The sequence below is a fragment of the Bufo gargarizans genome, chromosome 6 (genome assembly GCF_014858855.1).
Source record: "Bufo gargarizans isolate SCDJY-AF-19 chromosome 6, ASM1485885v1, whole genome shotgun sequence".
Taxonomy (NCBI): domain Eukaryota; kingdom Metazoa; phylum Chordata; class Amphibia; order Anura; family Bufonidae; genus Bufo; species Bufo gargarizans.
This window is the reverse complement of record NC_058085.1, coordinates 124,121,216-124,147,501: the sequence shown is the minus strand read 5'-3', so window position 1 is coordinate 124,147,501 and position 26,286 is coordinate 124,121,216. Positions and strand designations below refer to the sequence as shown.

Genomic DNA, 26,286 nt, shown 5'->3' with positions numbered 1-26,286 from the left:
AGTAAATCACTGATGAAGTGAGATAAAAGGAACCAAATGGTGATAGAAATGGATGAAAGAGATTGAGGTCGGTAAATGTAGCAGATGAAGGATGGTAAATAGATTCTGGTAAAGGTAGTGAATGACAGTAAGGAGAAAAAAGACACAGCAGGGCTCTGCAGTATAACCCCATAAGACAGCCAAGACAAATCCAAGTAGCAAACAGAAATTATAATCCACAAAAAAACTACTTTGCAAGTAGCATTGAAAAACAGCAAAACCATAGGTTCTAAAATATGCTGATAAAATACAAACAGACTAAACTATAATGCAAGAATCGCGTAACAAATGCACAGAACTCTTGCTATGCTGGCAAAGAAGTATAGAAACTCTTAAGATTTGATGGAGGGCTAACTAATAAAATACTGCTCACTAAATCAACCAGGCTAAGAAAGTTGATAAAATCAACTAGATTCAGATGTAAGGCAATTGCATAGCACCTGTCTCAAACAATATTAGTAAACATGTGAGGAAGAGTTCCTCATACCATAATAGTGCCTAAATGGTGACACACAGTAATGATTAATAAGTGGACAATGGAAAAGTGCCTTCTTTTGTTCTTTTTCAGTCTGCCTATGAGCAGCTCATCCTGAAGCACTACTGCCTGGCAGTTTTTTTATGGCTGGAAGTGGTTGGAGCCCTGCAGCTATCTTTAGAGGAGAGGTAGTATAAAGAGAGGGAATAGCTGCACAACAGTCCGCTCGTTACTCAAGGCTATATGGGAGCCTGTTGCTATACACATGATCCATAAACAGGTTTTTTTGGCCCAGTACTCTGCTGCCATCTCAACTCTCCAGAGTGGCTGCCCTTGGCAGTGGACATCTCCTCCCACTCTTTTCTCTCTTTTTCTTCTCCCTTACTTTTCGCTCTGCCCAAGTCTCTCTCTCTATCCTCTCACCACACTTCCTCTTTCTCCGTTTCTCCAGCCCTGTACTGTACTTCCTGCCTGACACCTCTTTGCTTCCCTCTAATTACTTCTGTAGGGCCAAAGACTTCTTTATGAAATGTGTCCTCTCTAGCTTCCCACTGCTCTTGACATCGGTTAGGGACAATGTCAGTTGGGACTCCTCCACTCACCAGCTTGCTAGAGGTATAGGGGGCTCACTGTTCCATTATAATTGTCATATGATTCTGTGTCCAGAGGAGCAACTGCAAAATAGTACATATCCCAGTTTTAGTAATATTTGCAATGATGACATGATGTTATAAAATAAAGGCAGTTAAACCATTCAAAATTAAATGGTTTAGAATATTGTGGCTACTTTCTTCCAGAAAAAAATGCCATCATAGTCCATTAGCTGTGTTTGGCACTGCACCATTAACTTGACTGTTAGCTGAGCTACAATACCTGACAGAGCCCATGGGCAAGTGGGGAATGATTTTGTAATAAACCAGCCGTGTTTTTCTAATTTTGTACAACCCCTTTAAGGAGTATATGTTATGAATGTGTTCAGCTCTAATTCTAAAACCAAACCTAACAGGTCTATAAGAGCTTTGAGCCATGACGGTTCTCATAGCTATATTGACTGAATGCTTGTGGAACAAATGACGGAAACAAAGATTGACTTCTTCTATATTTGCAGTCTGGTCACTTCCTCATTTTTCCTCAATTTTCATTCTAAGAATTAAACAATGAAATACATGGCCTATGCAGGGCAAGCACCAAGCAGAATTTATTTAAGTCAACTACTGAAGATTTGTAGACACACAACAAGGTGAGATGACTTTCTAAGTTCCGCAAATGAACCTGAAGGCATGAGCTTTATAGGATTCAAAGGTTTTATTTGCTTAGCTTTTCATGCCTCTCTTATCAGCAATGGAGGTATACTGTGCTTTTATGGAGGAGGAGGAGCTGTAGTTCTTGGATATAAGGAATTATACACACAGTAACTTTTTTCCAGGCATCAGTCATTTCTCAAGTCTGTATAGACTATCTGTCAAGTTAAGCCTCACCATGTCTTACGGTGCAGTCAGTTACAAGAGAACAGCTTCTATAGACAGATCTCCAGTATATTCTTCAGGAAGCTATATCAAATCAGCATCCACAAGATATGCTGGAAGTGTTTATGGTGGTGCCGGTGGATATGGAACCAAAATCTCAACCAGTTCAGGCTTTGGTGGTTCCTTGGGTAGCAGCCTTCAGATTACCACCAACAGTGATGTCCTACTGGCTGGAAATGAGAAGCAGACAATGCAGAACTTGAACGATCGTTTAGCTTCTTACTTGGACAAAGTACGATCCCTGGAAAAGGAAAATGGAGAGCTAGAGCTGATGATTAAGCAGTGGTACAGCAAAAACTCTGGCATTGTGGAGGCTGACTACAATAATTATTACCAAACGATTGAACAGCTGAAAACCCAGGTGAGATATTAAACTTTCATATAATTCCATTTTAAAATGAATGAAACAATCATGACATTTAAAAAAAAAATGATATTTATGGCTCATAAAATGCAAACATGTTCCAGCCGCCTATCTCTTGAAAAATGAGAAACAAAAGGTACATAGGGTTTAACAAAGAAAGTCTTTTCATGTCTGTCATGTTGATTTTGGCATAATACTGCCAGTAGTTCCTGAATAAACGCCATAAATTATTAATTAAGCAATTAATCACTGAGAATGCTACTGAGCTGTTGGTAGTAGAATGGAGTTTAAAATAATACTGTAATTAGTAAGGATCTCGCCTGGAAAGAATGAGCAGATGGCTTACTAAAGGCTTTGCATGGGATTAGAAAACAGGGTTGGTTATTTTTTCCAGATATAATGCCCCTCTTGATGTTTGGCCCAGTATTATATTGCAACTCATCTCTATTCAAGTGAATGGTTATGAGCAACAATACTAGACACAGCCTATAGACAAGGTTCTGGAAAAATACCGCACCACTTTTTTTCTTTCATGCGTTACAACCTCTTTATGCATATGCTGTCATATAGTGGTAATAGACTTTAAGGTCTGGCCATAAAAATGTTTCCAGTATTGGATGGTTGGTTTGTCATACAGTAGTAGTGTACACACACACATATGTTCTAACTCTCAGAATGATTTTACAGTGGGATCATTTTAATAGTACAGATACCGTAAATTCACATTTAACTTAAAATCCACTCTTTCATGTCATACAGTAGATATATCTAAGAAGATTACATTAGTGTCTTGTTTGTGTGATCTTACACCACCATTTTAAGTGCAACCTCATTGATTTGAATGGTCCTGTTCAGAACAGATCTGGTCATTTTGTTCCATTGTCAACAACCATGAGTGTTTTAGATACCAGCTCAACATAGTAAAACATAGAACCAGCTTCTCAAAGGTCATTGGTAAAGCTGATGCTCAGGGACTTACCACCCTACTGACATTAGGGAATACATCTCAAAACATACACCAAATAAAAGAGTGATTATAATTTGTGGTGGATACATGATATATAAATATATATAAATATATATATATATATATATATATATATAGCGCTATGACAATAATACACCAATAATCGGAATCGGTAAAATACTGGCGGGTGAATTCTTCCAAAGTACTTATATATGTAGATAAAAATGAAGGTATATTCTGTAGTGGTTATCTGGACACTAAAAACTACATGACAACATACTATACTATGCAACTATTGTGAGGGAGTAACTATACTTTTATAGGCAATGATTCCTTTGACTACCCTAGGCCTGTGTTTGTTGCGCTTCCTCTCAATATATACCATCACCAGTCCCTTAGATATACAGTGCCTCTGCTAATACAAGCGGAAAAACTTCTTAAGTGGAACATGACTCTATTCTTGGCCTTACTCAAGGCTTGGTCTTTGCATGTGGCTGAAAGAGATAGGCAAGATATGGCAATAGTTTGGACAAGATCCAAATGGAGGCAACTCACAATATGAAAATAACCACTCCATGACGAAGCTGAAATTTTGGCACAGACTTGTGTTATAAATAAAGAATCTATTGCAGGAATATTAGGGCATGTTTATCAGCAATAAACCCGTTGGCTACAAGCAATATTTGCCAATCAGAACAGATTAGAAGGGTATGGCACACGACACACAATTAAAAGTGATGCCATAAAATGTAGTAGTAATAATATGGGTCAGGACAATATCCTAGCTGTTATAGAAGATCCATATTGTATAAAATAATTGCCCTAGTTTATGGATACTGGCTATAACATATTAAAGCAGAATATGGATAAAGGAGAGATGGATATTTACTATACTATGTTGCTATATAGAGTCCACAATTTGATATGATTTGATTTAACTTTGTTGTCTTTCCCCATGTAAATACAGGGCAACGAAATACAGTTATCCAATTTCTTAGAAAGTCATTTTAGACTCATGCAAATACTTTGCATTTAAATGTCTTACAGTGATAAACCCAAATGCCCCAATGATGTGGCAGAATAAGTGCATAATTTAAAGTTTCCAGGTTTTCCCATGGATGGCCTATTCTTGTGTATGCAGTAGAGGCAGGAACCACCACCGACCAGTTGAATGGAGTAGGGCACAATACTCATGGGAGTGCCACAGCTCTTCACTTACGTTCCTAATCCAGGTGCCTCTGTCTGGTGCTGGTTCAGCCTCATTGAATTGGGGGCTTAGCTATGGTTGAGGTGCAGCACTAGTGAGAGCCCTGGAAAGCTCCTTTACAATTGGCCGATTTATCTCATGAAGAATTAAAATCAACCAGATTAGAAATACAGGGAAAATGTATTATATGACCTGTGTCCCTGTACACCCAAGAGTCACACCCTCTTCTTCAATCTTCTGTAACCTTATATGGTTAGTAAAGCTGCTGATGAAGTCACCTGGTAGCTTCCTGTACACACCTGTACAAACCTTTGACCCACATGCAGTCCAGTGCATGGCATAAATCACTATAAATGAACTTAGCTAGAGAAGGTTTGAAGCTTAAGTCATTCACAATTGTATGACCTTTACCTGCTCTATTATAAGTATCTTTCACACAAACAAGGAAATGTGTGTACATTACTGCCACACTCATCTATCATCTACTAAAATCAATCATTCTTAAAAACCATAGAAGAGAGACTTGACTAATCCAACACAGTAAACTTATTATTTTTATAAAAAAAAAATATATATATATATATATATATATATATATCTAATCCCAATTTTGAGCTGATTATTGGATTTGGACTGAGCAAGATTTTTTTTCTCTGTTTGGTTTCTCGAGTATCCAGTTTGGAGACTTTCTATTCTGAGGCTAATTTCACACTGCCGGCAGGAGTTGCGGAATGCTGTTCCGGCAGAGAACACCCTACCAGAGCTCTCTGGATCGGGCATTGTCGGAAGGTACCAGAATGTGCATCGGCCCCATTGAATATAGAAACTGTAATGACACAGTGGTCTTTGTCGGGCCAGTTCCTGGCATTGTCTGACGGACCCGCCGGCTGGAACACCCCACCGCAGGTGTGAAAGAAGCCTTACCATAAACACAGATAAAAGTTGAGTTGCTGCCGCTAGGTGTCTAGGAGCTTACTGCATATGGTTTTATTTTTTAGATTTATAGTTTTTATGTTTTAGTGGGTGGCACGAGGTAGTTAGAGGGTGCCACTCACTAGAAAACTGGTATGATTTTGCTCCTGGCACACATAGATTTCAGTTCTGGCACTCCGACTGCCCAAGATACACCACCATTATTAAAAGGCATGTGCAAAATGTCGATTCAAAGGGAACCTGTCACCATGAAAATGCAGTGAAATCTGCAGGCAGCCTATTATAGAGCAGGAGAAGCTGAGCAGATTGATATATAGTTTTATAGTCAGCGTAGATTATAATGAATTCATTTAAAACCTCTGATCTTTCTATATTCAGGAGTCATGTCCTATCAGTGTTTGATAGCTAGCTCTTCATGACTAAGCACACAGAGATAGCTGACAATCAGTGAATAGAATCACCCACATGACTCCTAAGTATAGGAGTCATAAACTACACTGACTATAAAATTATACATCAATCTGCTCAGCTCCTTCTGCTCTTTAAGATACTGCCTGCAGTTTACACTTCATTTACATGGTGACAGGTTCCTTTTAATAAATTTCCCTCAATATGTTAAGCGCCAGAGCTCCCTTTAGTTTAGTGGTGGCTACAGACAGACAACATTTGTCATTTAACCTTATTTATTTTCAGGGGTAATGTATTAACAGGGTGAAAACCCCTTAAAAGGTCTTGTCTATGTCCATCTTCTGGCCCACAGCATGTTTTCTTCCTCTCCTGCCTGGGCATGACTGGCTTCAGCGATGACTCTTCCACAGGAGACGCACGTTATCACTGAAGCCAGTGGTTGGCTGCAGCAGAGAAAGTGACCATGTTCATGCCATGGCGGAAATAAACAAGCCACAGATAAGAAGATGGACCCAAAGAAGCCAGCAAGCTGGGGCAGGCAAGTATGATTCTTTCTATAGTGGAAACAGGCTTTGGGAACCTGTTAAAATGCTATTTATTTTAGGACAACCCCTTTACTGTTTTATATGAGATGGAAGTTACAGTCCACCAATTCTTGAAGGTGTTCTCCAATTCTTAAAGTTATTCTCCTGAGGTTAGGCTATCAATATTAAAATCCTGGAATACTCCTATAAGCTAATTAGACCTGACTACTTACGCAAGGGAATTAATGGTTACGTCAATGACACTCCAACATGACTTTTCATATACAATACCTGAGGATAATTCGCTGATGACGATGGTGTTTTCCCATATAAAATGACATGGTACAGAAGCAGCATTACATGAGTAACACATGGCCCATGGGGTGGATAGGCAGCACTTTGATATATGATCAAACACAAGGAAGTAGAATTCAAAGCGCAGAGCAATTAAGGGAGGGAACAGCCCGGTGAAAAGATCATTGTGTGAGGAAACCTTTCAGGTAAAGGAAAATGTGAGAAATATTAACGCTCCCGTCTACACCTCACCCCGGCCCTGCCACAAATAGCACAGTGGGAAAGTAAGAAAGCGTTGTCAGAAGTGGCACGGTTTCATTTATATTTGCATCAACGATACGGGCTCTGCACTGCAATTAGCTGCCTGCCAATATTTCAGATATCACACAGATACACTTCTTCTTTGGCATTGTCATTACTGGTCTCCACACTTTCTCAGCTCCAAGAGATGCTTTCATCAGATCAACCAATGAAACTATAATACTGTAGTTTCAAATAAAATAATTCGATTTACTGTTTTAAGATGATGTTTTTTGGCAGAAATCCTGACCCCGAAAATTTAAATATTCTCAGGATTATGATTAGTGAAGTGCAGTGTATTATGTAAGACAAGAAACTTTTTTTTTTCAGTTATGTCCATAAGCTGTTACTAGTACTCCATTAACTTGGGGTCGGGCTGCACTACCAGACACAACCCATGGGCCAAAATGGCGTTGTTTCTGAAATAAAGCATCCCTTTTTGCCTTATATGATACAACCCCTTTAATTTGTTGATCCTAGTCAGGACTGTCTGCAAATGTATTATGGAACTATGGGCAACAATTGGGAGTCCCTATGTCTACCACGACCTTTGATTGACAAGAGTGTGCTTCATCTGGTATCTGCCTGGGTTTGCTTGGTGCTGAAGTCAATCAATGTTATTAATGGTGATATTGACTCTAGCCTTTGCAAACCATCTTTGAATACTTTTTATTATGTCAGTTTTATAGTCAAATCCATATTACAGGCTTTGTCTAACCTTAACCACTCCTTTAAAAGTAAATCCATCCCAGTGATCACCTGATACTCCTTCCATTACAGATGGTCACCAGAGATTTATGTAGCTGGTCATACATGTCATCTGTAGTACTGCATGGCATCTATTCATATGAATAGCCAAACTCATAATACATTAATGGGCCAGGTCTGTCAGAGAGTCAGGCCTTTCTACTGTGGGTCACAGATGGAGGTCATCAACAATGTCCACATGCCCTAAGGGTAGGTTCACACCTGCTGGAGTTCACAGGCGGATACCACTGTTCACCGTTGGCTCCCGATGATTATAATGGGATCCAGTGGGGTTCCAGCTGCTTTACGGCATAAGTGCCGGTTTTCTGCCAGACTAAAACCATTGCATACAATGGGCCAGAGTTACCATTACTCTGACAGCTCACTCCACTTTCACATATGGCTAAAGTCAGTTTTAGCCAAGTCAGATTTATGATCGGCCCTTTAAGACTGTAATAAATGTGGTTTGACGGTAGCAGTTTATCCGTCAGTAAGCAGTTTTACAAAAGTCGCACGTTTTTATGAAAAAGTCGCACGTTTTTATGAAAAAGTCGCATGTTCTATTAAAAAGTCGCATAAGATAAGCATGGTCCTCACTGGAGTGAAATTGCCACTTTTTAAATAGTCCCAATAGTAAATCTGTCTAGAGATTCATTTACATAAGAAAACACACCCACTTTCAGAAAACTGGCGAGCATAGTGCAGAGCAGAAAAAATTCGCTAATTTGTGCGCAGTTTTATCGTTTGCGCATTTTTTTGGGACTTTTTCACTCCATTATTCTGACCTGAGCTAATGATAAATCTGGCCCTATGTTTTTGTCTGGCCAAAAGCTGTCATTTCATCTTAAAGTGGCTGGATCCCATTATAGTGAACTCCAACAGGCTGTTTTTTTTGCCAGAACAGCCTGCCGGATCTGATAAATGGAGGTGTAAAGCTACCCTAAGGTATATGGTGAGGGATTGCCTACAGGAAACATCCCATTTGATAGGCATCGAAGCAGGCAATCCCATTAAACCTACAAACATACTTTTCTGCAAATAATGTGGGTAAAATGACTCATTCCTTCTCATTATATAATTTAAATTGTCATTTGTTATTTTTGACCAAACCCAGGTGTATCCAATGTAGTGAAATAACATCTTATGGTTACAAGGAATTGAATGTTTATTGCCTTCTTCTAGATACTGGATGCTACCTTGGACAATGCTCGAATTGTGCTGCAGATAGACAATGCTAAATTGGCAGCTGATGACTTCAGACTGAAGTAAGCAAGTCTTCTCTATTTCTCATGATATTGGATCCAGATGCAGCTTGTGCAGTTTTCTAGTTTTGATCGGGTTCCCCATCTTCAACATTTAAGGCATTTCCACAAAACCTGATGTATCGAGAGACTGGGGTCTCACTAGGTCTGTGATGGCTAACCTCCGGCACTCCAGCTGTGATAAAACTACAACTCCCAAGATGCACAGTTGCTTGGCTGTTCTCAGAGCTCCATAGAAATGAATGGAGCATGCTAGGAGTCATAGTTTTCACCTCAGTTCTGGAGTTAGCCATCACTGCACTAGGTGGAGGTGGCCATGCATAAAAGTTACAGAAACAGATGAATACACTTGTTTCCCATAAGCTTGCAGGGTCATCTCTTCATCCTTCCTCTGTCTGGATGCAGTCATCACTGGCCTACTTGCCTTGTGGAAATGAGGTCAGGAGACCTCTATCCTCTTGACAATTGGAGGTTCCAGAGGTGGAAACTTCTCAGACCAGACATCTATGGAATATTCTGTGTCTTACGGTGCAGGTACATGCGCAGAGCTAAATCCGATTGTTGTGAAGGGAGTGTTCCTTTCCGACAGCCGGCTGCTCGTTCAGTGGAGGTGACCGATGTATCTACCTGCAGCGATCACCCCCACAATATGAGGGAGAGGGATCGCTATTGCAATCACCTAACCTCATACAGCTGCATTGTTTCTGGGCAGCAGATCACAATTTATACAGCACAATCTGCTGCCCAGAAACGATAATAGGCGTGCCTGCACAAAATATAGTGTTACCTGATGAACGAGCGAGTGATCTGCGGCACCGTTACATGGGCAGATTGTCGGGAACGGGGGTTCACAGGAATGTTTGTTCCCAATAAACTGCCCGATTGTCTGGACGTTTAAATTCACCCTTAGTTACACAAAAAATTCCTATGTCTTTATACATAGTGGATCATTAAAGTCACCGTGGACCCATGGCAGGCTGTGGGTACTGGATTATAATCTGGACAACACAGATAGGTAACATGGCATTGGCTATGTGTATGGGCCTTTAGCTTGCATAGAGGGAGAGTACTCTTGATGCAATGTTAGGGGGACAAACATTAAATACATTATATCTAGGAATACAAGTCCTATCAAAATTCTAGAATACTACAGAGCTGACAATATCTAATAAATTATGAGCTGAATCTACTATAAATAAATGATGAGTACAGTTTCCATCAAATGGTTGCAGATTACGTTAGATTGTCAGATTACGTTACAATTGGCATGTGAAGCACCAGCTCACTTGACGTCACTGCACTGGTTAAAGTCCCAGTCATGCCGTGCCACATGAAGCATGAAATCTAATCTACAAAATTAAAGGAAAACTCCTGTAAAGTACTCATGGCAATCAGCTGATGGTGTGGCTTGTTTGTCTGGCACATTAAAGTGAGCTAATCCAGTGGCCACTTCCTACTTTATGCACAAATCTGCCTATGTGCTAACTGTGCATCATAGGGCAAACAAACAGATATGGCTCTCAAAAGGTCAATCCAGTTCCATTAGCTGTGAGGTTTCCAACAATACTATTTTTTCAAGAGTTCTCCATTTCAATGATACTAAATGTTTGATGGCAGTAAAGGTTTTGGTTAACCTATGATTTTCATACTTTTTAGGTTTGAAACTGAGCAGGCTCTGAGGTTTGGGGTGGAAAATGACATCATGGGGCTGCGTAAAGTTATTGATGACCTCAGTTTGACTAGAGGCGACCTTGAGCTTCAGATTGAGTCACTGCAAGAAGAGTTGACCTATCTCAAGAAGAACCACGAAGAGGTGAGTTTGTGTTATAAGGACATTATTGTTTAAGGGGCGGTCACCATTAAAGGGTAGGCCATTGTGAAAGTCACATTGGTAAAGGGGCGGTCACCGAAGTCACTGTTAAAGGGGCGGCCACTGTGAAAGTCACTGTTAAAAAGGCAGCCACCGTGGAAGTCACTGTTAAAGGGGTGGTCAACATTAAAGGGGCGGCCACTGTGAAAGTCACTGTTAAAGGGGCGGTCACCGTTAAAGGGGCAGCCACTGTGAAAGTCACTGTTAAAGGGGCGGCCATTGTGAAAGTCACTGTTAAAGGGACGGTCACCGTTAAAGGGGCGGCCACTGTGAAAGTCACTTTTATTTAATATAAAATTGCAACTAAACTTGGTATACGCATCTCTTGCTACCTGGAAGGAAATCTTGTGGGGGTCTCAGCTCTCTAGGAAGTACCGTTCCTGAGATATTCCCAGAAAAATGATCTGCATTAGCCAATACAAGCCTGCAAGTCTCTCTCTTCATATACCAACTGCCATACACACGGTCACATGTCCCTTATCAGCCAATAGAAGCTCGCAGGCCCTTAGTCTCCACATACACACAGTTTTACTCCAGGTTTCCATAACAACCCAGCCATTTTTCTTCACTGCTGTAGGTCAGCTTTAGGCTAGGGCTACCCGACGACATGTGTGGCGTTACAATAAGTCGCACGACACATAGGGCACAACTACACTGCTACATGTGTCGCACCAATGTTGCGTGACAATTTTTATAATGATAGTCTATGGTGTTGCACTGCGACATGTGACATGCTGCAACTGCGATGTGACAGTCACATAAAAATCCATCTTGGATGTCGCAGTCGCAGAATGTCACATGTAGCTGTGCAACACCATAGACTATCATTATAAAAATTGTTGAGACAAAATGTTGCGCGACACATGTCATTAAAGAGGCAGACTGCTGTGAAGGTCAAAGTTAAGGGGATGTGCTGCTGTGGAGGTCCCATTTTAAAGTGGCGGGGCACTGTGCGGGGGTCAGTGTTAATGGGTGGGGGTCTGTGGAGCTTACTGTTAAAGGGGCAGGGTGCTGTAGAGGTCACTGTTATGGGGGATACTGTCGATATCTTTTAACACGTAAACATTAAATGAAATAGATAAAATATACCCATGCAAAGTCCTTCTGCTAGTTTCATTTAATTTCCGATTCCCTTGACATAATACAGCGAGTTATGGTCTGAATCAATTTATAGAATTTTATCTAACCATTTAAACCATTTAAAGCTCTCACGGTTAAAAGGGTTGTTCCACCAAAAATATTCTACAGCTTTCAAACAAGCACCTGGATCTGAGTCCTTTGCAATTGCATGTAATTAAAAAATTAGCATAGCCACTGAGTTATTCAATAAAACATATCTGCATGGTGCCACCTGCAGTTAGTTTTTTTCGTATTTCTTTGTCCTGCTCACTAAAAAAGGTTGCACATGCTCAGTTTCATCCTTCAACTGCCTCCTGAGGTGTGATAGGGAGAGCATGGACACGCCCCTTGGCTGTGATAGGGAGATCATGGACACGCCCCCTTAGCTGCAGAAAAGACACTCCTCTTGAGCTGTCAGCTTGATATATATCTAGCAGAGCAATGAATGGGGAGATCTCTGGATCCATGTGAGGTTCAGGGCTGGTTCTAGGTTTGTTAGGAAGAGATTATCATGTACCATATGATGTCTGGTTTTTATTTTTTACATTAGTCATGGGATAACCCCTTTAAGTCCATTTACATTTTTTCTTAATAAAGCTTAATGATTATATAATGAGCTTTGTAACTTCTTTGTATACATTGGGGCAGGTTAAAGGGAATCTGTCACCACATACTTCAGCATTAGTCCAGCTGATAAACGAGATGTACACTTGTCAGCTGAGCATAATGTTGTTGGTCTCATCTCCATGAGTGGCCGCAATGTTGAGAAAATAGCAGTTTTTTTATTAATCCCTTGGTGCAACAAGGGCAGTCCCTTTGCACTTTGTTGCATCCAGAGGCTCAGTTTCATGTCTCCTATTTTCTATTGCCACCACTTCAAATGTATTTGTGATCTCAAGACAGTCCATTCTTTACTGTTCCCCTGCCGCTCATGATTGAATGCTGGCAGTAGTGATGTGATGATGTCATTGCACCTGCCACAGAGAGCATAGAGCAATGTCTGCTCTGTCTATGGTTCAGCGCAGCAGGCTCAATGACATCATTGCGTTACACTTGCCAGCACTAGATCACTGTTGGATAAGCAGGGTGCTGACACTGGGGAACGTGAAAAAGGTGAGTATTTAACGTGCGGGTAATGCGAGGAATCGCTCCATGGGGGTCACATGCTGCAGAATTTTGGGGTGGGACTTATGGGGGCACTGAAGAGACCATATCTGTGAAGGGGCATTTACGAAGGCATTATAATATGTGGGGGTCCTGATCACTGTTAGGAAGCACTTGAGAGGGCAGTAATATGAGGAAGCCACTTAAGGGGACATAATATTGTGTGGCAGGCATTAAGAGGGCATCATTTGGTGTGGGGACCATTTAAGGATGATTTATTCTGTGAGGGGGCACTTAAGGGACATTTAAATAAGAGCAGACCACTTAGCAGTATCTTAGGAGCATCATACTGCATATTGGACATTAAGGGGGCATAATACTGGGAGGGAAGGCACTAATGGGGCATCATACTCTCTGAGGAGCACTAAGGAGCATCACTATTGTGACATGGCACTAAGGGGACATTCGTATTGGATTGAGGTCAATGGGTGGGATTAGACTGGGATAGAGACTTTGCTTAATGTTTGAACAAAAAAACTATTTGCTGCGAGCGCTACATGCCACTGGTGTTGTACCTTCTTATTTTTAAATTTTTTTTTTGCGGCTCAGAACTTCACCTGGCAGCAGACCCTTTACAAAAAGAACGTACCCAACAAAATCTTTTGTCCATCGCCAAGTTGGCTTAAAGGGAACCTGTCATGTGGATATTTGATCATAATCTAACTAATTATATACAATTATTAACTACTAAAAAGTACCTTAGATGTATTCACTTACTGGTGTGACAGATGGTTACCTCATAATATACACACAAAGATGCCGCATGCCGCATGCTAAGGAGCTGATTTGAGTCCAGCGTGATGTCATTGAGTCCAGTGTATATTTAATTCAGAGCTATAGCCACTCCCCTGCCCACCTGCTGCTGATTTATATGGAAAAAAAACTGTCAATCTGCAGCCGGTGGGCGGGGAGAGTCAGGAGCTCATGAATATTCATGACTCATCATTATCAGCTGGAGCTTTTCAATACAAGATGTTGGCAGATTGACTGGGTCAATTAAAGTAGGTGACCCAGCATTTTGCAAGGAGAATCAGTCACTTAGTTATGTTGCCCTTAGTTAGGACACCATAAAACCGGTGACAGGTTCCCTTTAAGGTGGATTTACACATCCAGATAATCGGGCAGATTATCAGGAACGAACATTGCTGCAAACACTCGTTCCCTGCAATCTACCTGTGTAAAGGTGTCGCAGATCACCCAATCAGGTGAAATGATCCTTCATGCAGGCACATAAATTATCGTTTCTGGGCGGTAGATAGTGCTGTCTAAACCAGGGATGGCCAACCTGAGGCTCTCCAGCTGTTGCAAATCTTTAACTACCAGGTTGCCCACACTGCCTAAAGCTATCAGCCCACAGCAGGGCATGGTGGGAGTTGTAGTTTTACAGCAGCTGAAGAGCTGCAAGTTGGCCATCCCTGGTCTAAACAGTCATCTGATGCCCAGAAACAATCAGCTGTATGAGGATGAGAGATCGCAATACCAATTCCTCATTCTCATACTGTGGAGGTGATTGCTGCATATAAATGCAGCGCTTCACCACCATTGAATGAGCAGCTGACTATCAGAAATGAAAGATTCTTTCCCGACAATCGGCCATAACTCTGCGTGTGTAAATGCACCTTTACTTCGCTCCAGAACTTTGGTGCATATTGTTGCATCTAAAACCATGCTGCTTTCTCATAAACCTCACCCCTTTTCCTATTAAGCCACCCTCTTCCTAGATAAGTCAAAAAACGGTGGGTTTCCATCACGTTTTATGCCTCAGTTTGACGTATACATTACAAAAAAAGGGATACAAAAATACAGCACACAACGTATATTGCACAGTCCGGTAAAAAAAAAATGTATATTTTTTTTTACAATGGTATAAAAACCGCATGCATTTTTTTTTACAATGGAACTCTATGGTGAACAAATGCCACTGTATGGTATCATTCTGTATGGCATTTTTTTTTGTATACGTTAAAAAGATGGGAAAAACGTGATGTGCACCCACCCTAAAACGTATTAAATATTGTGCAAAGTACTAGAATTCTAACACATTTTAATTAGTTAATCGCCCCCCTTATTTTCAGTAATTTACCACTTTAAAAGTTTTTGCTTGCGGTCAATGACTGAAAACGTAGGCATAACTTTACAGTTTTAGCTTAAACCCTTTAATCTAGAAGATAAAAACTGGTCTTGACTCAGTGCTATCAAAGGTGCATCGTTTTTTAAGTGCACCAGAACATACCCTGGTGTAAGACATAATCAGGATAGGGTCTCCAAATGTAAAACATTAGCGGCTTGTTTTTTTCTGATAGCAAGCACAGAGTGTAAAAATGGTGCATAATTAACAGGTCATGCACTTATCTGCATATAGGTTCCTCGGTTGTTATAAATGTTCTGGAGCGGGAAATGTCATTTAATTTGTAAAATATGTTGTTTCTCTGTGTACAGGAGATTCGTGTTCTCCGCAGTCATGTTGGTGGAGCAGTCAATGTACAAGTGGATGCAGCTCCTGGTGTGGATCTGGCCAAGATATTGAATGATATGCGAGTAGAATGTGAAAGTGTTGTGGAAAAGACAAGGAAAGAGACAAAGGAACATTATGAAAGCCAGGTAAGTTTGTATGCAGCAGCTACCCAAAAGTGTTGATCGTGAATATTCTAATTGCTAATTATTATCGCGAATATCGGCACTTCGAGAATTCGCGAAGGTGTAGAAAATAGTGCTATATCTTTGTATTTGCGAATATTCTTGATTTTTTTTCATCAGTACCCTCCTGCCAATGAGAAGGCTGCAATATCTTTGTCTGAGCTTAGCAACATCCTTAGCAACCAATAGGAAAGTTGCCTACCCCTTACTATATAAGAACCTCCCCAGCAGCCATTTTCTGCAGTATTTTTGCAGTTCTGAGAGAGACAGCAGTGTTATTGCTGTGCTCTGTGCTTTGCTGTGTCATTACATTAGATAGTTAGTTAGCTTATATACTGTATATAATACAGATAGTTAGTGGGAGATAGTCAGTGTAGGTTATATCCTGATATAGTGTAGCCGATAGGTTCCAGTGACGGGTGTTAGGTAGTGTGATAGGAATTGCTGTATTGTGCATTTTCTCCAGTCTCAGAAAACTTCTAGCAGCTTGAAAAATGTAGCAAAAGTGACCCACGCCTGTATTGCGCACGCAATATGCGCATATTACATTGCCGATTTTTGCAATAAAGAAAATATTGACTGGAGATCACGAATTCTAGAATTTGCTAATTTATGGCAAATATCAGGCCAAAAATTTGCGAAATATCGCAAAAACTAATATTGCCTATGCAGCTCATCACTACTACCCAACACAATAAGTTATCCATACTTTAAGAGGACCTAAAAATAATACATTCAGGGCTGGACTTGCCCTTAGTTGGCAGGAGAACAGATTCCATGAAGTTCATAGGCCACCTCAAAGTCCTCTCCTTTGCTAAAGGGGGATCTATAAGATTTTTAAAACTGCTGATAGATGGATTGTTTTAAGAGAAGCTACCACTACCCTTCTTATATTAAAGGGGTTTTCTCATTTCAGACAATGGGGGCATATCGCTAGGATATGCCTCCACTGTCTTATAGGTGCAGGTCCCTCACCTATATCGAACGGAGCCCCGAAAGTGAAGGAGAGCTCACTGCGCATGTGCAGCCGCTTTCCATTCATTTCTAGGGGCCGCCGAAAATAGCCGAACCCTGGCTCGGCTATTGCAGTCTGCCCCATAGAAATGAATAGGACCATGGGTCGCGCATGCGCGGCACGCTCCCATTCACTTCTATGGGAGAGGCGGGGATTAGCGCTTGGGGTCCTCCAGCCACAGCGCTCCCCGCTCCATTCTCAATATAGGTGCGGGTCCCAGCGGTGGGACCCACACCTATCAGACAATGGGGGCATATCCTAGCGATATGCCCCCATTGTCTAAGATGGGAACACCCCTTTAAAGCAGTATTTGCTAGAGCTTAAAAATCTACTTGAGAAACAGTTAACCAGCAGTCCACATAGCAGAACTTAGAACATAGCCCTAGGAGTTGAGAAAATTAGGATATTATGTTTATTTTATCATCCTTTCTGTCTCCTGTGGCTTTTCATCCTGGTTCTTCCTCAAGTCTCTTTTTACTAATGTGCAGAATGGGAGTTTTAGTAGAAATCTTCCCACATAACAATATATGGATATACACCAGCATAGGGATTATAGTACTTCTTCGCTCTCTCTCTCCAAAGTTTTTCTCTCTGCGTACAGAATCTAAGGCTGTCAATATTATTTCTGCAATAGTGGATGTAAATCCCATCTAAGGAATACAAGTTTGAGACATGGTTGGCCAGGACTGTGTCAAAGAATGAAGGGTGTTTCAGCAATGTTCCTCTCACTGCAGTAAATTCATTATCAACCTTAAACAGCAAATACCTTATTGACTGACTCATGTACGGTAGATTCTGGATCTTCTCAGATCTTTGTTCTCTCTGTCTCTTTAAGTATTGGATAGCAATGACTTTCTTGTTCAGAGATGAAGGTTATCTGGAAATTTGGCCTCGTTTTCTATGCAGTGAGCATATGTAGCTTCTCTCACTTCCTCAGCTAACTCTAGACTGAGCTAGAGGCTTACCTTAGTCCCTCCTCTAATTTCCTAGAGGGGCTGAGTCAGGATCATTAACCTGAACGATCCATACAGAAATATGCTAGCACATTACAAGGCATTACCATAATAAATACCTTTACACAACATTAGATAACAAAAACAGTTTACAGGTACTCTATTCTTGGGGAACATTAAATTACAACATTTAACTCTTGAAAAACAATTACCTTATAGCAGTGATCCCCTGGGTCACTGCATTTAGTATTATGAAACTTCTAGTTCATTTCTAGATTGTCTGCCAAACACAGTTAAACTCATGTGACTAACCAGGTCCTCATGCCCTCAGCGGCAGTAGCACAGTCACAGTGCATACTGTACATAGAAGACTCAAATTTAACATCCAAATACAGGAGATCATGTTTCATATCAACTTCATCCACAAAGACTTATTGAGAAATATTTGTTATTCTCTTTAATGTGCATTGTTGTTTTGTTGATTTTTTTTTTAGTTTGAAAGTGTAAATGTTCAGATTGTAACCGATTCAACTGAACTGGAGACAACCAAGGTCACAATTACAGAGATGCAACGCAGCGTACAAGGTCTGGAAATCGAGCTACAGTCGGAATTGAGCAAGGTACGGGTCATAGCATTAGGATTGCTTTTAGCTCCATAGACCCTACAGGGAAACCTCTCAGTGGGCTAATGCCCAGAGGGACGCTTGAGCTCTCCTCATTGCCGCCAGCCGGGCAAGTAATGATCTGACACTCCCAGAGTTAATTAATGTTGAAAGTGTAATGTTATCGTGTACCTGTTTGGTGGCTGCAGGTGCCCTCCTGAATTTAATTGTATTACCATCCTGAGGCAAATGGAGTAGCTGGCACTGAATACCACAGAGGGGCAGCTTCTAAGGAGGTATTTTGTGCTACTGGGACATTATTTAATGATGCACTGTGGAACTTGGTTCTGTTGAGGCAGTGTATCGTCCTGGAGCAGATTTTTGAATGGCACCCCTCTTCCCCCAGGAATTTCTTCACAACCTCTCCTCCCGTGCAACCCCCACTTTTGTGGCTAGTCAATATTGTTGTCTCAGACAAAGCCCGGTAGCCACTCTGTTAGTACACATATATACTGTATGTCATTTCAATGTACAGGGTGGGCCATTTATATGAATACACCTTAATAAAATGGGAATGGTTGGTGATATTGACTTCCTGTTTGTGACACATTAGTATATGTGAGGGGGGAAACCTTTCAAGATGGGTGGTGACCATGGTGGCCATTTTGAAGTCGGCCATTTTGAATCCAACTTTTGTTTTTTCAATAGGAAGAGGGTCATGTGGCATATCAAACTTATTGGGAATTTCACAAGAAAAACAATGGTGTGCTTGGTTTTAATGTAACTTTATTCTTTCATGAGTTATTTACAAGTTTCTGACCACTTATAAAATGTGTTCAATGTGCTGCCCATTGTGTTGGATTGTCAATGCAACCCTCTTCTCCCACTCTTCACACACTGATAGCAACACCGCAGGAGAAATGCTAGCACAGGCTTCCAGTATCCGTAGTTTTAGGTGCTGCACATCTCGTATCTTCACAGCATATGCTGTGCAGCACCTGAAACTATGGATACTGGAAGCCTGTGCTAGCATTTCTCCTGCGGTGTTGCTATCAGTGTGTGAAGAGTGAGAGAAGAGGGTTGCATTGACAATCCAACACAATGGCCAGCACATTGAACACAATTTTTAAGTGGCTAGAAACTTGAAAATAACTCATAAAAGAATAAAGTTACGTTAAAACCAAGCACACCATTGTTTTTCTTGTGAAATTCCCAATAAGTTTGATGTGTCACATGACCCTCTTACTATTGAAAAAACTAAAGTTGGATTCAAAATGGCCGACTTCAAAATGGCCACCATGGTCACCACCCATCTTAAAAAGTTTCCCCCTCACATATACTAATGTGCCACAAACAGGAAGTTAATGTCACCAACCATTCCCATTTTATTAAGGTGTATCCATATAAATGGCCTACCCTGTATATACTGCCACTGTATATAATACTAAATAGATAATTCTAATGAAGGGGCTCTGACAATAAAATCTTTTAGTCCTCCTCCTAGACGGGCCCCTTCTGAGTTTGGGCCCCATAGCAGCTGCTTCCCCTGCTTCCACTATAGCTACACCCCTAATTGGCATATATGGTTCTTTCTGAAAATCTTTTAACACTTGTTATATACTATTATTTAACACTATAAAGCCAGCTCCCATGCCTAGTCTACTATATAAGTTTTGAGATTTAGTGACCAAAGATCCGCAAATCAATGTTAAATCAGATTTGACTCGAAATTCCGAAATTTGAGGTAAATCCAAAACTATCCTAAGAGACCGCAGAGTGTCAAACAAGCTCTTTTTAATTCAGGAAGAATCGATTCAGACCTGAATCAAATTGGTCGACCTATTCTGCCGAAGCAAATCCGGATAAACTTTTCAGTGATTTGCTCATATCTGTTTGTGACTCTGTGATGTGAAACCTATTTCTTCTAGAGTATATGTAGATGTGTGTTATGTAATGTAGCTTGACTTGATTGTGAATTTAATAGAGATGTTCTACAGTCATAAAAAAACTGTCCATACACATACAATAACTGTCTGCTGAATGCTCATTTGGCTTGCAGATATTCTTCTAAACCTTCCCATACACTTGCATACTCAACTCTGCCAATCACGCAGTTTCAATAGGAAGAGACACATACTGTAAGTCACTGTCAGACACATCTGCCAATGGAACAAAGGATCAGGAATGTTGAAATCCAGCCCAGTATAAAAAAATTGAATCTCTACTGGAATGTATTATAATCTTTTGGATCTCCATTGATCTTCCCAAGGATATTATTCAAACTGTTAACATCTGATATCTTTCTTCCATAGAAAAATGCTTTAAGTGCCACTCTTGAAAATATTAATGCTCAGTATGCAGCTAGACTGGCCCAAATACAGGGATTGATCACCAGCACTGAAGCGCAGTTGCTACAGATCCGAACAGACATAGGACGCCAATCTCAAGAGTATGAGTTTCTTCTGAATATAAAGATCCGCCTGGAAATGGAAATAGCCACTTACCGTCGTCTACTTGAAGGGGAGGAAACAAGGTGAGATATGACTGACAAAACTTGTAGAATTCACTACTCTCCAAAGAGAAGTATGTTAGGTGACTTTCCACTGAGCACAAGGTCATCATGAGCCAGGAGGTTTTCAAACTAATACCATTCTTTCATATCCTGAAGTTCTTCAAGGTTGTTTTTTTCCTTGGTTTTTACTAGAGATGAGCGAATAGATTTTTATGGAATCCGATTCATCACAAATTTCACAAAAATTCTTCAAAATGAATCCAAAGTTTTGGCAATTCACTTCAGACGAATAGTGTAAAATTGCAAGTTCACCACTGATGTGGTAGAGTGTGTCTCAGACATTTTTAACACACATACGCCAGGCACCTTAAAGACAGTGTGAGGATTGTGAAGAAGATCTATTTAGTTAGGTAGGTTGAATTACTTGGCGGAAAGTCAAGTTTTATCATTAGGGATAGCATAGGGACAGCGTACTATTTGTCTTATGGTAGATTTAGATGGGACTATATTCGGCAGATCATCAGGAATGAACGTTCCTGCAAATGCTCATTCACGACAATCTGCCCGTCTAAAGGTATATCCACTGTGAAATTGTCATTAGTGCTTGCAAGTAAATCATCATTTCTGGGCAGCACATGATGCTATCTATTCAGCGATCTGCTGCCTAGAATCAATGCAGCTGTATGAGGATGAGCGATCGCTCGTTCTTATACTGTGGAGGTGATCGCTGTGAGCGTCCGACTGTCAAGAAGGAACACTTCCTTCCCGACAATTGGCTTTTCCTCGCCCCGTAAAAATCCACCTTAAGGCCCCTTTCACACGGGCGAGTATTCCGCGCGGATGCGATGCGTGAGTTGAACGCATTGCACCCACACTGAATACCGACCCATTCATTTCTATGGGGCTGTTCACATGAGTATTTTGTGTGCTTTTCACGGAACGCAGGCCTCATAGAAATGAATGGGGTTGCGTGAAAATCACAAGCATCCGCAAGCAAGTGCGGATGCGGTGCGATTTTCACGCACGGTTGCTAGGAGACGATCTGGATGGAGACCCGATCATTATTATTTTCCCTTATAACATGGTTATAAGGGAAAATAATAGCATTCTGAATACAGAGTACATAGTACAATAGTGCTGGAAGGGTTAAAAAAATAAATAATTTAACTCACCTTAGTCCACCTGATCGCGAAGTCGACATTTCCTTCTGTCTTCATCTTAGCTGTGTGGAGAAACAGGACCTGTGGGGTGATGTCACTCCGGTCATCACATGATCCATCACCATGGTAAAAGATCATGTGATGGATCATGTGATGACCGGAGTGACATCACCACAGGTCCTGTTCCTCCACACAGCTAAGATGAAAACAGAAGAAGATGCCGGCTTTGCGATCAAGTGGACTAAGGTGAGGTAAATTATTATAATTTTTTTTTAACCCCTCCAGCCCTATTGCACTATGCATTCTGTATCCAGAATGCTATTATTTTCCCTTATAACCATGTTATAAGGGAAAATAATAAAATCTACAGAACACCGATCCCAAGCCCGAACTTCTGTGAAGAAGTTTGGGTTTGGGTACCAAACATGCCTGATTTTTCTCACGCGAGTGCAAAACGCATTACAATGTTTTGCCCTCGCGCGGAAAAATAGCACGTGTTCCCGCAACGCACCTGCACATTTCCCCGCAACGCCCGTGTGAAAGAGGCCTAAGAGTCAGGGCTGATGGAGCCATTCATAACTTCAGGCCTTGGACTGAACAAAGAAAATTTCAAGAGACAGAGCTCTTTTTCTCAGTGTAGGAACTAGCCTCTTTTGTTCAAAATCCTGTTGCAAAGCTTCTATAGTTCATAAGTGTTTTATAGGCATATTTCCCAGCATCACCAGCAGCACATATATTCCACTATGCACTTCCAATGGTACAAATGGTTAATGCACCTGTATTCGGCTTAAAATGCTTCTGTCACAAGAATCATTGCATGTGCACAAATCAGCACAAGCTACCATCTGTGGCTTTTTTTTTCTGAGTAAAAAGCTTTTAATATATGCAAATGAGCCTCTAGGAGCAAAGGAGGCGTTGTCGTTACTCTTAGAGGCTGCATCATCCCTGCTGCTGCCATGCCCTCTGCACTTTGATTGACACGGCCAGGCAGTGTAAACGTCATCACATCTGGCCCTGACTTCTAGTGTCGTGCTTTTGCCGTGCGCTTCACTAGCCTGTGCATTGCAGAGGAGAACTTCTGACAATCCTCTCTCCTGTGCTACTGAAGCACATGGCAAAGACGCAAGACTAGAGAAGTCAAGGCTAGGCAATTGGGTACTTCTTATACAGGTAGAATCAAATTTCATTGACTGATTTTTTACCCAAATGAATTCCAAGAAATTGGGTCACCTCTAGTCGTTACCAATTGGGCTTTACAGGTATTAAATGTTGAACTCAATGGGATTGAAGTACTGTAATACCAGTGCCTATATCTGCTGCATGTCACAATACATTTAAAAAAAAACTTAATAATAATAATAATAATATATGTTTTCCATATTTGTCTTTCATTACCAGCATAATAACAACATTTGATGAAGAAGAGAGACTAAAAGGTAATAATATGCATATTATTCAGCTGAGCATGCATGTGTTCTAAGTAAGAAGAGATAAGTAGCCACTGCCACGTCTCTCTGGGTGAGGCTTAGATGCCCAAGAACAAAAAGGGACAAATGAAGTGCATTCAGCTGCTTCCAAAGCTTATGTTCTCCTCTATGAAGTGGGCGCATTCTGATTCTGTTTTTAGGCCAACACCAGGGATCTAATACCCTTTAGTCTCTGCAACAGTGGGGTTTCCCCGACCCAGAAGACAGAATTCAGCTTAATAACTCACTATGATCACAACCAAAAAAGGGAAAGGAGGACAGGAAGAAGATTCCAAGGGATCCTTCACATTAGCAGACAGAGTCAAACTGGCTGACCAGAGTAGCAGAGGCTCCGCTGGTTGAACCAGTCTGTAGAGCCATAGTGGGTCCCAAAGGTCCAGGAGAAAAAAAAAAACATTTGAAGCTGCATTTGGCGATATTTTGCCACTATAGATTCAAAACCTATTAGACTTTGTTGAGGAAGGGTTGAGATATATGTATATATATATATATATATATACATACATGCAAACACGTGCATGCATGTATAATATATATGCATGCATTAACAGGCACATTATAGGATGATGTGCGCAGATGTGCCCAGCATCTGCGCATATCTTCCCTTAGTAGTCCACAGGGACTCATTGTGGCCCCTGTGGGGAATATGTGCCCCCTTACATGGCCCTTTTATATTTATGTGATGTGCCCCCTTATACATATGCCCCCTTATAAATTAGAGTCCCCTCATAGTCCATAGGCCCCATTTGATGTCACCTGAAACCAGAGGCATCAGTGTGAATGTGCCCCAAGCATTCACACTGATGCCATCTGGTTAAATGCATCAGAATGACCGGACAAGAGTCCGGTCATTCCCCTCCTTCTATTATGTGCATTCCGGCAGCGCGATTACTATCGCGCTGCCCGGAATGCAAAGTGTTACAGGCGGGAGATCAAAGACTATTCCCTCCTGTCAGGAAGTGACACGGCCCTGACGCACTCGTGCAGGGATGCGCAGGCTGGCGCAGTGATCGCAGTCATCTCACTGTGCCGTCCCACGTGTCCCTGATGGTGGTGCGGTAGTGCGGCCCCTGCACTAGGGAGAAGAGCCGAGCCACCCCCCTCAAGAGGCTCCCCCCCTGGACAACGAGCATTCCCTGGATGGGCTGAGTATCCACTACCCCACCAACGATTAACCCCTACTTCCCCATATTACTTCCCCATATTACCCTATCCCACCAACGAGTACCTACCCTATACCGGTAGCCCCTACCCCTATTCATCAACCCTCCCTATACCACCAACGATTTTACCCTACACCAACCCTTATCAACCCTATCCCACCAACGTACCCTCATTTACCCCTATTTGCCCCATCCCACCAACTACCTGTAGCCCCAACCTACCCCTATTATATACTCCTATCTCTGATATACCCCTATCCCTGCTGTCCTACCATTAACCCCTACAACCCCTGGTGTATCCCTGCCTGTATTTATCCCTACAACCCTGTGTCTGTGGTCTGCATTCACCCCTGCAGTGCCACCTTTCCCTTAAGGATAGTGTTAGAGCCAGGTGGGGTGGGCTGCTATTGTGTGTAGGTGGGCTGCTTATTAGTTCGTTTGTGGATGGAACTTGGGATTGAATAGTGTATTTAGTGCTGTATTGTGAGTATTGTGTACTGTAGGTTAATAATAAATATCTTGTATTATTTGTATTATACCTACTGTGTAACGTGTGGTTATTAACGGTAGCTAGCTCAGTTAGGCGCTTGTAGGTAGTTTAGTGATTAGCGTAAGGCAAAGTGAAAGTATTATTCTTTACTTAAGGTATAAATAGGTGGAGTCATCACTAGATTATTGGTCTTATTTATGGATATTAATTATTGATATTTTCATAAATATTGGTAATTAATATCCCCCCTCTACAGACTTTATTCATGATATAAAGTAGCTCTTGGGCCCGAAAATAATTTCTTCTGGTGGCCCCAAGGAGCCAAGTTTGACACTGCTTAACCTTATTTGAGCTGTAACACCATTGCTCCAACCCATAGCTGTTCCCCAATTTGATTAAATCTTGGAACTTTCTACACATGAAGTGCTGCTGAGCATAAACTTCTATGTTTTATTATTCTTAGTTTATCATTATTTTATGTTACATTTTACAATTGATTTATATATTTACATATAAAAGGCATAGATTAAAGCTTGTTTTTAGGCATTCATAATTTGTACATCCACTATTTCTTATTCTTCTCTTTCTAGAACTTAACAGAAGCCGAAAGATAAAGACTATTGTAGAAGAGGTGATTGACGGAAAGGTGGTGGCCACCGAAGTTAGGGAGGTTGAGGAGAAACTACCAAGTGTATATAAATAAGAAGATGAATTCCACTCTTAAAGGGAGTCTGTCATCTCTAAAATTGGTTTAAAAGTAAACATACCGCCATGTAGGGTATGTGTCCTGAAACATAAATATATCTATCTTGTGAAAATGTCTTCTGATCCTGAGAAAAACTTTTATGCAAACAAGGTTTTTGGTACACCATGGGTGAGGCCTATTCGTTTGTTCCACCATTGTTCTGCTATAACTCGACCAGCACCTCTCCCTCTTATTGACAGTTCCTAAAGTTTCAGGGCTTGTAATGATGATGTAAAAGAAAGCCAAGTGCACCTAATGGAGCAGCCCCACCCATGGTGCACTGAAAAGTGTATTTGCTTAAAAAGAAGCATTTCTCAGGATAA

General features: G+C 41.1%; 1 protein-coding gene across 1 annotated transcript; it reads left to right on the top strand.

Moving 5' to 3' along the window:
- Nucleotides 1-1,773: 1,773 nt before the first annotated feature.
- On the top strand, nucleotides 1,774-26,286 carry LOC122940322 (keratin, type I cytoskeletal 19-like). Its single transcript, XM_044296944.1, has 8 exons — nucleotides 1,774-2,401; nucleotides 8,967-9,049; nucleotides 10,703-10,859; nucleotides 15,639-15,800; nucleotides 18,299-18,424; nucleotides 20,719-20,939; nucleotides 23,477-23,514; nucleotides 25,809-26,286. The coding sequence occupies exons 1-8, from the start codon at nucleotides 1,994-1,996 to the stop codon at nucleotides 25,919-25,921; spliced, it is 1,308 nt and encodes a 435-aa protein (XP_044152879.1). The 5' UTR covers nucleotides 1,774-1,993; the 3' UTR covers nucleotides 25,922-26,286.

What these genes read in the sequence shown, in the direction of transcription:
- LOC122940322 (XM_044296944.1), top strand. Translation starts at nt 1,994, where the DNA reads ATGTCTTACGGTGCAGTCAGTTACAAGAGAACAGCTTCTATAGACAGA. An exon ending in TTGAACAGCTGAAAACCCAG is followed by an intron (nt 2,402 to 8,966) that starts GTGAGATATTAA and finishes GCCTTCTTCTAG; the next exon opens with ATACTGGATGCTACCTTGGA. An exon ending in GCTGATGACTTCAGACTGAA is followed by an intron (nt 9,050 to 10,702) that starts GTAAGCAAGTCT and finishes CATACTTTTTAG; the next exon opens with GTTTGAAACTGAGCAGGCTC.